Source organism: Nothobranchius furzeri, chromosome 7, assembly GCF_043380555.1.
Source record: "Nothobranchius furzeri strain GRZ-AD chromosome 7, NfurGRZ-RIMD1, whole genome shotgun sequence".
Taxonomy (NCBI): domain Eukaryota; kingdom Metazoa; phylum Chordata; class Actinopteri; order Cyprinodontiformes; family Nothobranchiidae; genus Nothobranchius; species Nothobranchius furzeri.
This window is the reverse complement of record NC_091747.1, coordinates 28,777,441-28,794,858: the sequence shown is the minus strand read 5'-3', so window position 1 is coordinate 28,794,858 and position 17,418 is coordinate 28,777,441. Positions and strand designations below refer to the sequence as shown.

At 42.3% G+C, this 17,418-nt stretch overlaps 1 protein-coding gene across 3 annotated transcripts in view; it reads left to right on the top strand.

Moving 5' to 3' along the window:
* Window positions 1-3,069: 3,069 nt before the first annotated feature.
* The window catches only part of slc12a7b (solute carrier family 12 member 7b), a 192,529-nt gene continuing 178,180 nt past the window's right edge, over window positions 3,070-17,418 (top strand). For 2 of the 3 annotated variants that reach the window (XR_011521039.1, XM_054751258.2), the window contains exon 1: window positions 3,070-3,410. Coding sequence is in view for 2 of the 3 variants with exons in the window: in XM_054751258.2 (XP_054607233.2) it covers window positions 3,191-3,410 (220 nt within the window). In the remaining variant the exon portion in view is untranslated. The remainder of the gene's footprint in view (window positions 3,411-17,418) is intronic. The other variant, XM_054751259.2, reaches the window with a different exon arrangement.

Below are 17,418 nucleotides of genomic sequence, written 5' to 3'. Positions count from 1 at the left end.
GCCAAGGCTCCCGCCTTGGTCTGCCACCCGATTCGCATTGCACCGGACCCTTCATGTTCCTCCTGCGGGTGGTGGGTCCACAGTTGGACGAGCCCATGTATCCGGTTCGGGCTGGGCCCGGCCGGGCCCCATGGGCGAAAGCCCGGCCACCAGGCGCTCGCTCACGGGCCCCAACCCCAGGCCTGGCTCCAGGGTGGGACCCCGGTAACCCTCCGGGCCGGGTACTCCGACTCTTCGTTTTAACCGCCATGAAAGATCCTTCTCGCCATGTATATTTTCGCTCGTGAGTCCCGTTCACGCGCGCGCTGCCATGTATATTTTCGCTCGCGAGTCCCGTTCACACGTGCGCTGTGGACCCAATGCGCGTGCACGGGTTGTGGCACGGGTCTGACGCGATAGCGACGCTGCCTGCCAGTGCCAGACGAGCTCAGCTGCCGAAATGCGGCAGGATGGCGGAAGGAGCGGTCGCCCTTTATGTAGCTCCGGTGGCTATCTCAAATAATGGACTTGTGAAAGAAAACCCACAAAAGGTTTGATTGGCCAACGGGGGTAGCGTGATCATGCTGCAAGCACATGCGCAGATCATTTTCTTTTTGATCCTCAGGAAGGAAGGACGGTCCTGTCGCTTCAGATGCCTGGCTAATCTGCAGGTAAAATCTGCTACAAAGTTGTAGTCAAAGTAGCTGAGGGGGGTCAGAAATATCACCAGAATTGTCGCTAGGCGCACTTTCATCTTACCTGTTACGCACACTGACATGCCTCTGTGTATCAAATGTGCTGTTTGATAATGATAAATGACCCACACTTGTATAGCACCTTTCAGAGTCAGAGGACTCCAAAGCACTTTACACTCCAGGGTATCATTAAGCGATTCACACACATTCACATGCTGGTGGGGACAAGCTACGATGTAGCCACAGCTACCTTGGGGTACACTGACAGAGGCGAATAAAGCTGCTTTATCACCTGTCAGAATGTTCTGTCTATTGAGACAGAAAAGGAAAGGCTTGAATGCAGAACTGATTTGTATTACTGTAGAGCTTTTTATTAGACTCTTGAAATAATCTCATGAATCATGACCAGTCGTTTGTAACATGCTTTGCAGCTATCCACATCTTCTTAGGAAAGAATGTTCTCCAGAGGCCACTCAGACAGTAATGGTTTAAAGTGTGTCACATGGACTAAAATAGACAGCTGTCTGAACAGTTGGGTGGGAGTATGAATTGTTGGGTGAGGGTATTATGGGAACAGTGACCATGTTGATTTTGAAGAAGTAATTTAAAGTTACAATGGCAAATCTGCTAAGCAAGCAAGTAAACAACATTTTTCCATGCCTCTTAACAACATTCTAACATGGTTTGGCAATATAATAAATACATATACATACACACACACACACACACACACACACACACACACACACACACACACACACACACATATATATATATATATATATATATATATATATATATATATATATACAACTTCGTTACAACTTCTGCTGATGTCATTCGAGTGTTACAAAATAAATTACACAATAAAGCAGTCTTCTGAATCTGTTGCATGCTTTTATTTTGGTTGGATTAATTTGAACTTCATCCCACCAAGTTAAATTTCCAGCATGGAATGTTAATAGTTCATTTAAGCTAGACTTAAAGAGCAAGTCACCCCCAAATCAACTTGTTTTTGCCGATAAACTTTGTAAATATGTGTCTAATCATGCTGTAGACACGTGTAGTCAGTCATTTGGCTCTTTAGTGCATCTTAGTCAAAATTTTAATATTCTGCCAAAAACTGTCAGTGTTGTGCCATCTTTAGGTAAAACTTGGCAGATTTAAATTCAAATGCAGTGCAATCACTATTGGTTAAGAGGTACACTATGATGTTGGCTGGTACATTATCACAATGTCGTTGTAAGCCTGTGTGTGGTTATTTGCTAGCGGCTCCACCCTTTTGGTCTGCCAGACAACAGCATTTGTTGCATTTTTCAAACAGGAAGTGGGAGAGGAGTTAGACTCTGGTAGGGGTTGACTTGTTTTTTAAATAGCAAGTCTTAATCCACTCCCACTTCCTGTTTGAAAAAGGCAACAAATGCATTCGTCTGGCAGACAGAGAGGGCGGAGCCGCAAACAAATACACACACAGAGGTTCAAAATGGCATTGTGACATCATATGGTACCAGCTAACATCATAGAATACCTCTGGGCCAATAGTGATGGCAGTTTTAGGCAGAATATTTAAATTTTAACTTACATGCACTAAAGTGCCAAATTATTGACTACACGTGTCTATGACACAATTTGACACTCATTTGTATGGTTTATTAGAAAGGAAATGTTGATTTAGGGGTGACTTGCTCTTTAAGTTAGGACAACTGCAAGCCACCACCGGCAAAATTAGAAAGTGCAACCAGAAAAGCTTTCTGAAAATTTCATATCATTATATAGTGAGTTAGTTACTGCTTTATCCAAGCTTAGTGCTTCTGTAATCTAAACTGAGTCGACATATGTACATTTGCTAAACTTAGTGATTTACAAAATGATTTTGGAAAACAAATGCTTTTAGAGAACACTTTTTATTTATTTTGATGATTTGATGTTAGAAACAAGGGATTTATGCTCCTGAATGTAACACACAATGTCATGAATATTTTGCTTTAACTTTGGTGGAAGAGTATGTGTCAAAGTATGTGATATATGAGAGATCATTCTATCCTTAGGTATTAAAAAGCCATTTATTCTGTGCTTGAACATTCCAGAGTTATTAGGTTGGCTGTAGGCAAGTGACTAAACCATCATCACTTTTTGGATTGAAATGATTTATAGAGATTCAGCGCCAAAGCTATTCATAGCAAAGCATGTTCAGAGTTGATGTTAATTGCCTCTGCTTTTTGATGTCACTGAGGAAATTTGTAAGGAGCGTTTCGTTTGTGTGACATACCAGTTTTATTTGGCAGTTAAAAATATACAACTGATTTAAATAACTATGACTGGCTTCTGCTGGTGATTGACGGCAAAGTTTTGACGCCTCAGCCAATCAGAGGCACGTAGGGGCGGGCACAGTTTTACTGTAATCGATCCTCTCATCAGCGTGTGAGCTTGTCTCTTCTACTGTCCGGTGGCGCAGGGAAGACTTATCAGCCGTTAAACTTGCGCACCGTTAAGAGCAAAAGGAGAAGAAAAGCAGCATGGGCGAAAGATTTGTGGTAATACCCGTTGACACCAGAGGGACGGTTGCCAGGGAGGGAGAACAGTTTCACGCGGTTTTGGCTGATCCGGTGGCACCGGACACCACAAACGGCTGCGACGTAGCTGGACCAAGCGAGAGGGAGGACTCGTTCGTCGAGCAGCAGGACCCCGGGGCGGGTGTACCTATCCTGGAGTACAACCGGGAGCCTGTTAAGTACGGTAAGACAGTCACACTCGGTGCGCAACTTCTGATCTCGCTTATCAGCCACTTCTCTAGGGGACTTTCTCCAACTCGACTCCGGTGGTGCTCGACCCTTGGGTTAACTGTACCCCCAACCCAAAGGCGCGAAAATATTTTAAGCTAGGAGACTAAAAACTCTCCACGTAATTGAGCAAATAAATCCCTCAAAACTCATCACTGACGTTTTGGTAAGTTGAAAGTTGATCAAATCCTCATATTTTCGGTGGACATAAATATGTTTGTTTTGTTTTTCCAAAGTTTTGAGGTGTTGCTAACGTTATTCACAGTTCGAGCCCCTCAGATTAAAAACTAAGGGAAATTCCTTTTGGACATTAAACTAAATTCTTGATCGAGTAAAACTCAGTGTATCTTAAAGTGAACTTTATCTGGAACTCTTCATCAAAAAACAGTTATCACTGAAAATATAGTTTGGGTTTTATTTATTTTTTAGTTTTATTTTAAGAAATGAGTGAAATGAAATGACTTTTTGACATCAGTGAATATCTAGATACGTATGTCTGTTAGTATGCAGCGCTTTCTAATTTACTGATTTACTAAATCACTGCTGCTTTCTCCTCAAAAGCCTGCACTGAGCTGCAGGTTCTCCAGAGCCTAAGAAACTGACCTACAGGAATACTGAAACTCTAGTGATTGGTTACTGTGGGACCTAAGGATGATATTTCCACTCACGGGTTTAAGATACATGGTAACTACCATTAAGACCTGGAATATCTGGGAAAGTGACATTTTCCTCGAAGCAATAATAGTTACTGGTTACCAGCAATGTTCAGATGAATTTTTTTTGCTCCCAGTTTGAGTTCAAATCATTTGATTCAGAGTATCTGCTGATACCGAGTCCCGATCCGTATATAAACCTGTTAACAATAATTAAAAACATTTTTTTTTCATGTCCAGGGAAGGATAAAAACACATCAGAAAAAAATCTTGACCAAGGCTTTCATAATTCATGTATCAGAGGGTTAAAATAAGAAAAAATGAACACATCCAAGTTGTCCTTTACGGGTTTTATTATTTGTGATGCAAGTCTTTTTGTATTTATGTAATTTTCGTTGTCAAAAATCATCTATTGTTCACATTAAAGAAACAATCAGTAGTTCTTACCTGTAGTCTCAGGAAATATCCATGAAAACGTTGTTGAAAATGAATAAAATGATGTCCAGTTGTTGAAAAATAATGGAGGCTTCTTACCATATGACAAAAAAAAAAAACCAACAAAAAAAAACAAACAAATCTAAAGTACATATAGTGCAGGTCTAGTACTCTTTAGGGGATGCTATATTTCCTTCTGGCCAGCTTGGGATCCTGCGCCTGTCAATGACAGCACATCAGATCACTGGCTGAACATACAACTTTTGGCAGTAACGTTACCTCGTTCAAACATTCAGGCAGTAAGAAACACGAATTTAATAACAAAGCTGCTAAACTTTTCCCAAAATATACATAAAAGAACAGATTTGAAAGAGAGATGCAATATATTTTTGTCGAGCGGTATTGCCATAGTATGATGATGTCATCGGAAGGTGCAAGCCCCCAAGTAGATCCGGAAAGTATAGTGCCCGAAAACAACAATTGGCATTAGGGGTCGACTGATTTATCGGTTGGCCGATTAATCTGGCCGATATTTAGCATTTTTTCATCATCGGCATTGGCCGATAAGTCTCTTTAGTAGAGCCGATTTAAAGTCAAGCACCTCCGCGGGCAGCCTGCTGCTGCTGGAAACCGGTGAAGGACCCCAATCCAAAACACTGGGAGTATTTACGTCTGAGTAAAAGGTAAGGCTCCTCTTTGGTGTTTCAAAACCCTACAGCTGTATATTTAGTGTGAATTAAAAGTAAAATATGAAATAAAGCGTAGCTGAGAAAAAAATAAAGAATAAATGAGCCGTAAGAACCGTCGGTAACTGGCAGCATGCTGCTAATGCTAAGTTAGCTTGTTAACTTTAGAGACCGTATTAAACTCAGCTGCTTTTTTTGCTTAACATGTTAGCTCCAGTTTTATAAATGTAATTATTTTCCTGTATGGGAGTCGGAGAATTTCACTCTGTGTTAGAGAGGAGAGCGGCAGTGTCTGCCTCTATTGTATATTTAATACTTGGTCAGTTTATTGGTATTTTTTATAAATCTTGTTATAATGTTTGATTTTACCACAGAGCAGAGCACAGGTAAACCACAGGTTTCGGTTTCTGGTATCGGTTAACTTTTACTGATACCAGTATCGTATCGGTATCTGCACCGATACGGATACCAGTATCCGTATTGGTGCATCCCTAATTTCTTTATTTCACTAGACAAATTAGGAGTCAGAACAAAGGAGCACACTGACCTTTTGCTGCTCTCAGTTCAGTTTGCTGCACCATGTTCTGCCATGCTTTGATGTGAGGCTTTTTGTGTTCCAAGAATTAAATAACTAAGAAAAACCTGCTCTCACGCTGCCTTGTTGTTAACTGCTTTGTGTTTGAGCACAATTGTTTGGTTATGTGACAAGCTCATTTCTTTTTCTGCTATCGCCCAGTAAACATATTTGATAGTGACACTCTTGCGCCCTCTGGTGGCACAAAATAAATTGCACCCAGTGCAGCAGAAGAACTTTAAGCAGTTAACCAGGAAAAACTAGTTTACTCTGTTACAACATTAACGGCAATTAATCGGTTAACTACATCCATCCATATTACTTATTACATAAATTTAATTTCTACTTGTTCATATCTTTTCAAATTTCATCAGTAAGAATATTTTTTGGATAAGGATAAAGTTTATTATTGCTATGTAGAACAGGAGTTACCAAGAGGCTTTGTTGATTCATCATTAAAACGGCTTGCTGAACATGCTTTTTGTAGACAAAAACAGAACAAATGTAGAACAACACAATAGGAACAGTCGTTCACTGGATTGTTCTAATATTACTGGCAAATCCATTCAGTCACTAATGTAATCTGACTCAGATGGCACTAATTAAAACCTGGATGGTTGGGAACTTTCTATAGCTGAATAAAGATAAGTTTGAGGTCCTCATCTGTGCCCCTGACAAGCTGGTTCCCAAAGTCAGAGACGCACCGAACCCTCTGTCAGGAATCTTGGTGTGACAGGGGTGGACATTAACTTCAAAACCAACCGGCCAGCCGGGCCGGTAACTCTGAATATTTACCGGCCCCGCCAAGAATCTACCGGCCCCGCAGGTCAGCTGCCAAAACGAGTCAAAATAACAACTGAACCGTTTTAAATGTAATAAACCTTTATTTTGTACACATTCACAAACATAATAACGTATTCAAGTTTGAATTTGTTTGTTCCCTCAACAAAACACGATTTTGTCGTCGCATACTTCCGGCATACAATGCAGTACATCACCAACTCCGCTTTGCTGTATTCGAGCCATAGGCTGTGTTCGAGATGAGCCAGTTCTGCGCAGATTAGACCACCGGTGATCGGCGAGCAGTGCATGCCGGTTAGATTTGTGTCCGACTTGATGCCGACTTGCTCTGACGTCATGCATACGTAGGCAACGATAACCTCGTGAGATCAAGGCGGCCGCAGATTTTGGAGCAAGGCGCTGCAGTTGCTCTCCCTTGGCTGCAAAACCTAGAGGATGACAGGAAACGCCTGGCTCTCACCTGATCTAAGATCTGATTGGTTCATATTTTGATCCAAACATCCGGTGGTAGAACATGAAATGTTAGTTGGTCACATGTATTATGTAAATCATGTTACGTTGATGATAACAACAATATAGGCCATGAAGAGAAATGTGTTTTGTGTTCTTTTGTCACGTTTCCTATGAGCACACTGAAGCTACAGCTGCTAACCTTTACTTATTATTACAGTCAGGTCTCCATATACAATATATGATATCCACAAGCACGTGAGGATGTGTTTCAGCTGCTAACAGGCACCAGAATTAAAATTGAAAATTGAACAAGTGTGAATGCTAACGCGATATCTTCATCCATTGTCACCCCCGAGCTACACATGCAGGAAAATCCAAGAGATTCAACTGGCAGAAACAACTGGTTCACACCATAGTCCATCCCTCTCCTCTCCTCTCCTCTCCTCTCCTCTCCTCTCCTCTCCTCTCCTTTCCACACACACACACACACACACACACACACACACACACACACACACACACACACACACACACACACACACACACACACACACACACACACACACACACACACACACACACACACACACACACACACACACACACTCACACACGTAGAGGAAAAGAGCTGAGGAAATTGAGGACACCAGGTAGTTAAAAGAAAAACCACAGCGGAGCCGAGGCGCTCCTCGAATGGGGCGCGTCTGATCTGAACCGAGGAGCGGCGAGCAGCGGCCGGACTTCGTGAGCGATTTGCTTCGGGCGCTTCCGCGGCCGGTGCGTCCCCGGCGTAAACGCCGGCTTTCAGCCGCTCCCCCTGCTGCTTCCGTCTGCTCTCGTCTGTTTTCCAGGCGAGGCGCTGCTCAACTCGAACACGGCCACTCTCTGCGCCTCCCGTCTTCTTTAAACCGCCAAGAATCATTCCACCTATGCACACGCTTCTCTGCTTGATACCGTTTCGAACTGTCTCGCTTCTCCTCACCAGTTTTAAAGCGTTTTGCCGGAGATTTCATCAAGAAATCCCATCCCTGTGGTGGCACGATCTTCCTGCGTGCTTGTGTATTTCTAGCGTGGTTCCACTTCGTCTTTAATAGTGAACTTATAGTTCACGTGACTATAACTAATCGTGCAGTACGTGCACGAATCGTACAAGTGCAGTAGGTGGCTAGAGGCGCGCAGGTTCACGCGCGCGAAACGAAAACGGCAGCTTCCTACAGGGTGGGGCCATGATGTAGGCGAAAGCCGGTGTGTAAATGACAAATAAGGCTTGGGCGCCACCCTGGCGGTAAGTCGTCAAGTATTTACCGCCCGACGAGAAAATTTAGCGCCATTGGCGCTCGGGCGCTTTAACGGTCCACCCCTGTGTGACTTTTTACCCAGGTCTCACCAGCGAATATCATGTCAGTTCTCTTGTTCGCTCTTCCTTCTTCTATCTCAGAAACATCAGGTGGTTCAGAATGCCTGTGCTCGGCTTCTGACAAAGTCCTCCATACACTTCCACATCATTCTGCTTCTCCTCCAGCTTGAACTGGCTTCCAGTCAACTTCAGGGTTCATTTCAACATCCTGGTTCTGGTCTTTATGGCCTTACATGGACAAGCACCATCATCCAGTGGTGAGTTTCTCAGTCCCTACACCCCCAGCAGGTCCCTGAGTTCCAGTGACCAATGCCATGTAGCGTTAAGGATTGACTACATACATTTTAAATGATCAATAACATGGGGATGTGATCCAGGGGATCAGGAGGTCGAGATGGTCACTGCTGATAGCGTGGACCTCTGGCACCAGAGCTGGTAGCCAGCTCAGAGTACGACCCTTCTAGTCTGGGTTATCTTCAGATGACGGCAGAAAGCTGAAGTGTATATTTTGCCTCTGAGATTTTCCGTGGCTCTTAAAAAAGTCGTTGTGTCTGATATTACTCGCAAGTATTGCAGAGAGACTTTGACCTTGGGGTCAAAAAAGAGGATGCTTCCAAATGGTTGCTCACTGGTCGGTCAAACGAGGAGGAAGCAGGAAAACTAACCAAATAAATCATACTGATAAATGACCTGCACTTGTATAGCGCCTTTCAGAGTCAGAGGACTACAAAGCGCTTTACACTACAGTGTATCATTCGTCCATTCACACACACATTCACACGCTGATGATAAGCTACAATGTAGCCACAGCTGCCCTAGGGTGCACTGAAGTGATTCCTGTATTTATCAACTTTTGTTTATAAATTCGACAAATCATAATTTGACATGTTTAAAAGGGCATTAACAAAATACCTCAGAAATCACGCCTTTACTCAGATACTCAGAGAGGTTAACTCTTAGTGTGAAATGAAAATGTTCTTACACATGTATGTGAAGTGAATTTTAAAACTTTAATTCAACAATTGTTATGAGGTGTGTATAGACTGAGATAAAATTGTTGAATCAACAAATACTGATCTGAAATAAAGCAATGCAGGAAACATATTCATTTTAACACATCATTAATTAATGTACACATTATTCAAACTCTTTTGGATTTAAACTTCTTGTTCATTCAACACGTTTGACTATATCAACCTATAAAGTTGTAAAGTAATTTATGATTCAATGAAGATGAACTTTATTCAAAGTGAAAGTACAGAAAGTCTTGTCTTCTGCATTACTTTGTCTTCCAGCACTTATTATGGCTAACTTATTTGGTTGCAAAGTCGTAGGTCCTTGCTTTTCTTGTTTGGAGGCTAGACAGATGTAATACATCCCTAGATGTGTGATGCAGTTTGAGTCTGCAAATTAAAAAGTGAATTTTTGTTCATTTTGATGAAATACTTGACCTTTGGTTACACTACAGCTTACTGGTTGTGTAGCGCACCAGGCTAAAAACCAAAAGTTACAGATCATTTGCTGCTGTGGCTCACGGATTCTGGAACTTCTGTCCACTTACTTCAACCAGCACAATGAAATGAACACTCAGGAAAATTCCTTGAATCTTTTTCACAGCCTATACGAAAATCTTTCATGGGCATGGCTAACATCTCAATCGTTTTTATAATCCAGTTCCATTGTTTAATTTTTAACGATCGTGGAGATTTAGTCATTTAAGTCATGTCCTGTATGGGACAGCAGTAGATAAGGATTCTAGGAATCAAAAGTAGCAATCGAAATAAAATACTTCGAACAATTCCAGGAGAAACCCACAGTTGGTCCCGGTTCCAATCAATGCTCGATGCCCAACCCTATGTGCCTCCTATTGGTTAATCAGAACTAAATTGGATACTTTAAATTCTAATTAAGTATGAGATCTAAACTCTGAATCACATAATTTATTCTTTAAAAATGGTGGAGATATTATGAATTAGGTCATGCGTTAGCTACCGCAATGAATTTGACCATTTGTCATTTGCACAAATTTCCATATTTTTGCAAGGTTCTTAATTTACTTACCTTCATCTATAGATTATATACCCCAGGATTAAAGTTGATTTGATGAAAAATGATGGATTGGTGATTAAAACTAGGTTTTGCATTTTTTGCGATCTAGCAAAAAATCTAGTTAGGGGTAAATGAGCATGGCCAATACAAAAAATATGCAGAATGATCCAAGGATCAAGCACATATAAAGTTTTTTGAGTGTGAGACCAATGGTTTGGGAGTTATTAGCTTAAACACATTGACCTTTGCAATAGCGTCACCTAGGTGTTTCAGGGTATGAATTTTTAAATCTGAGGAGTTGTTGGGGATTTTCTATCAGACTGCCATGTTAGATTTTTCCTGGTATTTTCTGTCTCTTGTGCCCATGTCACTTTAGCGGAGAAGAACTATAAATTAAAGCTGCAAGCAGCATCGTTCAGCCCTCGCAGCTCCGCGCCGCTCCGGCCTGGCCGGCAGCCCGGGGCACCAGGGCCCGTCCCGGAACAGAAACGTCTACCACCCCGACACCAGAAACTGCTAACGGTTACCTCGTCTGCACCTCACCATGACTCAGCATCCCCTCTGAGCCCACCATTGAATTACATGTCTCACCACTAGGGCATACTCTATCTTTACCACACTGGTGGTGTGATGACAGTGACCAACTTTAATGCTATTCTGACCATGTTTTTTAAAGTCATCGAAGGTTAAAGTTATCTAGGGGGCGCTGTGACCAACTACAGAAAAGTCCCATTGAGGTCAGCTTTGGTTGACAAAGATGGTTTTCTGTTATTTTGGCATCAATCGGACGTTGTGTGTGTTATCTAAAGCCAGTGAGCTGAAAGGGGCGGAGCTACAGGGATTTGAACCCACAACTCCATCAATGTGTTTGGTGCAGTCACGTGATGTCACAAGCCAAGTATAATGCCATTCTGACCTTGTCTTTAGAAGTTAATAAAGTTTGAACCCATCCAGGGGGCGCTGTGACCATTTACAACAAAATGCCTTAGAGGTCATCTTTGGTCATCAAAGATGGTTTTCTGTTAATTTGGCATCAATCAAACGTTGCATGGGTCATCTAGAGACAAAAAGCTGTAAGTGGGCGGAGTTAAAGTGAATTGAACAAGTGAGCACATACATGTGTTGATTGCAGTTGTGTGATGACTCCCACAAAGTTTGATATAGTTTGGAGCTTTTTTGCAAAAGGTACAAAGGTTTTTTGTATCTAGGGAGCGCTGTCCCAAATTTAGGAATTATTCCATGAAGAAGTTTGTAGGTTGATAACAGTCATTTGTGTGCAGTTTGGTGTGAATTGCATCATGCATGTGTTATTCAGGGCTTAATATCTGTCAGGTGGCGGAGCTAAAGCAATATCAACCAATTACCACATGATTGTGTTGGGTGCCTTTGTGTGATGACACATAGCAAGTTTGGTGCAGTTACGACCTCGTCTGTAGGAGTTATTACAGTTTTAATGGTGTGTAGGGGGCGCTGTGGTGACATTATACAAATCTCACCAACCGTTTGTGTCTCATTGGATAAAGGGCATGATTGTTGATTGCCATGTTCAGTCTCGTGCAGATGAGAGGCTGTTTGTGGAAGTTACGATCAAACGTAAGGTCACGGCGTCATGCCAGAATTCGCCGTGGCATCAAAGCCCCTCCCTATCTGGAAAGTTAACAGATCTGAATGGTAATTACAGCATCTTGAAGACAGGGCATGACCTTAGAGTCATGTTGACTACATTAGAGGAGACAAATATGGGCATTTCACCATAAAACAATAGACTTCCTGTAGTCAGGGGGCGGGGCTTAGGTGATGACAGCTGTCCACATTGTCATTGTCTTCAGATGTGGTCAGTGATCACACAGACAAAGTTTGATATAGATCTGATCATGCACATAGGAGTAATTGAGTCAAGTCATGTAATGGCAAAAGGTCAAAGTTTGAGGCTCAGCCACGCCCACACCTTTCAACTTTTGAAAAATCCGACGGTTGAATTTTTTCTCCTTTGTCTTAAGAGTGTATAGCAGAAGTTTGAAGGCGACTGGTGAAAAGGGCGACGGAGCATCACTCTCCAAACAGCGTGTGCGAAAACAACTAAAATGCGCACTTGGACCAAAATGGCCGACTTCCTGTGCGACTTTGTGCTTGGCTCCAAGAGACTTTTTTGTAGGTCCTGAGACACCACATTAGTGTACCAAATTTCGTAATCCTCAGACAAAGCATGGCTTGGGGCTATTAGTTTAAATGGTCATGGGGGGCGCTATTTAAGAAAATAGGCCACGCCCACAAACTTCAGCTGTCGATTTCTCTTGGGGATCAGACTAGGATCACTCACCAGAAGTTTCGTAGCGATATCACGATAACTGAAGAAATGAGAGGCAATCGTATTTCCATGGCGTGATGGCGATTTTCGCCATGCTCCCAAAGCCCCGCCTTTTTTAGAAACCTGCCAGTACTGGACATCAAGTGACTTCAACTTGTCTACTGCTATTTGCCAGAGATTCCTGGTGATTGGGTAAAAGGAGTCCAATAGGAAGCTGTGAAAAAAAGTGTGGCGTGGCGAAAGGTCAAAGTTTAAGGCTTAGCCACGCCCACACCTTTCAACTTTTGAAAAATCCGACAGTTGATTTTTTTCTCCTATGTCTTAAGAGTGTATAGAGCTCCGGACCCCACGTGACTCTCAGTTAGTGGACGCCATTTTGGCATGCAAAAAAGGTAAACAAACACGGATGTAACCATGAACATGAACGGGATCCGCTTGGATTTTACTTCGTCGGAGTTTACTTCACACTTTAAAACAGAAGAAATCGTTTTATATAGTAAGAAATTAAATAGACTAAACATCTCCGACCCTTACCGTGCCCCTGGGATACTTTTTAAAAACGCCAGAAGATGTCGGAGCGGACTTCTTACCGGCACAACACCGGACCTGGCCGGGGGAACCCCTTGGGATTCCCCCGGCCGGAGGAGCTGGGGAGAAGGTCTGGGACTCTCGACTCTACTGCCCGCTCCGACGCCAGAAGCTGTCGGAGCGGGCTTCTTACCGACACAACACCGGACCTGACCGGGGAACCCCTTGGGATTTACCCGGAGGAGCTGGCTCCGGCGGCTGGGGAGAGGGAAGTCACGCTACTGCCCCCGCAACCCGACTCCGGATACGCGGATGAAAATGGATGGATGGACGGACAAATAACAGATTTACACGTAAGTAGTCTCGGTGTGTGATCTGACAATTGATCAACCATTGCTTAAAAATTAAATACAGCTTAGCCGGTTAATTGCTGTGATCATAAAACACGGAAACGGCAGCTCGCAGAACTCACGAGGCAACGTTTTACGTGATGTTTACTTGCTGCTATGAGTAATAAGACAGAAAAAGCCACGCCAAAATAAGTTTAGGAAGCCCACTAAGAATCATAATAAAAGCATTTAAAATAAATACCACACACAGTTGAGGAAACGTTGGGTTAAGTACCTGATATGAAGTGGTTGCTGCATAAGCGAAAACCTTTACTCTCGGGATCCCACAGTTTCATTTTCGCCCGGTCACTAGCGCGTTTTATTACAATGATCCAACGTTTGCGGCGCTCCGGATCTTGGGGAATCCTGTAGATGGCTCATTCCTTATGTCGTCCGCGTCTGTTCTGCATCCTGGGGCACAACAGGAATCTACCATATTTCCCGTTTGATTGAGTTTTCTGACAATAACAAATAGTCCAGCTGCCGGCTTCTGCATGCCAATATGGCGCCGTTTCGATTTGAACTGTTGCATGCCGGGAAAAGTGACGTCAACTCCCGGAGCTCTATAGCAGAAGTTTGAAGGCGATTGGTTAAAAGGGCGACGGAGCATCACTCTCCAAACAGCGTGTGCGAAAACCACTAAATCGCGTACTTGGACCAAAATGGCCGACTTCCTGTGTGACTCTGCGCTTGGCTCCAAGAGACTTTTTTCTAGGTCCTGAGACACCACATTAGTGTACCAAATTTCGTAATCCTCAGTCACAGCATGGCTTGGGGCTGACAGTTGTAATGGTCCTAGGGGGCGCTATTTCAGAAAATAGGCCACGCCCACCGGATGTTCCCATCAGATTTTTGGGGGGGCCGGACTAGGATCACTCACAAGAAGTTTTGTGACGATATCTTTAGAAATGACGAAATGGGAGGCAAACATATGGCCACGGCGGTACGCCTGACTTCACCGCGCCGCCGCAGCCCTGCCCTCTGCCGAAAACTCCCATAAAGTGACGCCAAGCAACCCCCACTTGTCTTGAGTTACCAGCTACAAATTTGTGGTGATTAACTGAAATGGGGCAATTTAGGACCTTTCACAGTAAAACTTGACCTTTTTGGTCCTGAGGGGGCGGGGCTTGTGTGATGTCATCATCCGACCATGCAGTTTACTTTGTGGGTGGATGACGAATGACCACAGAAATTTTTGTAACTCTATTCCATTCAGTTATGAAGTTATAGCAATTTAAAAAATTTTGGCGAGTAGTCAAACTTCGAGGCCTGGCCCCGCCCCTTCAACATATACGAAAACTCAGAATCCTCGTCTGATTTTGTTTGCCCATCTCTTCTGAGCAATTTTACACAATCTTTGAGACGATCGTGCGAAAAATGATCGAGCAATCCAATCACAAACGGACCCTAAAAATGGCAAAAAATCGCCATTTCAACCCAAAATGGCCGACTTCCTGTTTGATATTGACCATGCTTGCAAGAGACTTTTCTGTGCGGACTGTTGAGTACTACAAAAGTACCAAATTTCATAACTGTACGATAAACTAAGCTTTATGGAGAGGGGTATTTTTCACCTTTCTTCGCGATTTTTTTGGGACCTTTAAAATATCAAATTTTTCACCAGGACTGACAGGTTTGCAAAATATTGTGAGTTTTGGGGTATGTTAAGGTCCCCAAAAAGCCGTTGAAAGGGGCACGAGAATAATAAAAAAAGAATAAACAGAGCAAAAACAAGAGGCCTTCGCAGCGCTTTTGCTGCTCGGGCCTAATAATGAAAAATCCATACAAAACAATAGGGTTCCCTGCCCTTCAGGCTTGGAACCCTAATAATGAAAAATCCGTACAAAAACAATAGGATTCCCTGCCCTTCGGGCTTGGAACCCTAATAATCATGGTTCATCATTATGCATCAAGATATTGAGTTGTGGGACTAGTGAAGGTTCATACTTCTAATGTTTATTGCAATTTTGAAATATATATATCTATTGTCATAACATTTTACTATAGCACAGAGAAACTCATGCATGCTGCATTAAAAATAACACCTAATGGACATTCTATGTGGCACTATATTATGTCTCACAGTCTATTGTTCTGGCTGGCTCCATTATCATTTAGACAGATCTAAGCGTTTCCTCAAGAAGCTCAGGTTTCTGATCCTAAAATAAAAGTATTGATTCAGTGTAAAAGGAAGATGGTCTGAACTAAACACCAAATACAGAGAAGGACACAGATCAGATGAGCTCTTTCTTTTCACAGACGTGGCAAAGCATGTTCCAAATGGTTTCAACCTTGCAACCTTAATGTAGTTTAACCCAGCATTCCCTTATATCCTGATATTTTTCAGTGTTTCCCCCAGGAATTTCTACAGCTGTGTGTGTGTGTGGGGGGGGGGGAGGAGATTATGACACGCCTCACCTTTATGTTAATATTGTTTTATTGGATGCACTCCACTTTGAACTGCACCAATCCAGCAACTGCTGCATTTTAATAACTAGTATTAAAGGTGAGTACACCAATATTTGCACAAAAATAATTTTGTTTAAAACTCTCAGTGTCACACTTTGCAGGGGGGATTTGGCATTTAATTTTCTTAGAGTCTGGAAAAAAATCTCCCTTTGCCCCCTTTATTTGACTTTCTGCCTCCTTTATTTTGGTCCAAGATCATTACTGGGCTGGCCCTATTAAAATGTTCTACACCCCTGCTTAGTAGAATAATGATGTATTTTTAAGCCAGTATAAAAATGACTGAAACACAATTTTACATATTTGGCATTACTGACCAATTACTTTGATTTAATTTATTTGTTGAGAACATCAAGATGCATTCCAGTGAACATTATAATAAAGTAAAAATTTCTAGTGCAGAGAGGAGACAACCCAAAGAAGCACTGATTTGATCTCATTTCAGAGAAAAATAGAACAGATTAGATGCACCTAACATATAAAATTACTAACATAAACTCCGGAATCTGTTTCTTTGCTTCATTGTTCTGGTGCTGAAAATATCACTCATGCGGATCAAAGGAGATACACAGATGAATCACCATATTATTTAACATTTGGAAATTAGTGGGTGTGGTTTGCGTCAATACATTATTTTAAATCTGAAATTGATATGGATTGATCAGAAGTTGCTATGTGTATTGTTTATTTGAAAACTATTTACAGAGCAGCCTCAGAATTGAGATTAAATATTTTTGATCACAATAGTAAAGGAACTATTACAGAACAAGTTTTTCACTAAAATCTGAACATTAATGTTTATGTGCATGAATTAATACATCTGAACTCATGCAGTAGGAACTAGGAAATATGAAACCATTTTAGAACCATTTTATTTTAATTTGATTAAACTGATTTTTTCCAAATGTTGTTGGCATTTTTCTCCACACACAGTTAAACAAAACAATGTTGATTGAAGTGTGTGTGTGTGTGTGTGTGAGAGAGAGAGAGGGAGGGAGAGAGAGTTAAAATAATAATAATAAAAAAAAACGGACCGGAGCGGAGGCAGTGACCGACGCAGCACGAGCCGTTTTCAGCTTTGACTTGTCAAATGCACCACTTACGTACGTTACGACAAAAGTATCTTTAAATATTGAACCGAAAAAGAGGCGATCTGAAGAAAACCTAGGGAGCACTGAAGAAACGTGAGCAACAGTGAAGCAAGCACAGAGAGATCCGTTACTGTGGGCGTGGATGGGCCGGGCGGACTGAGCTCCTGGCTAGAG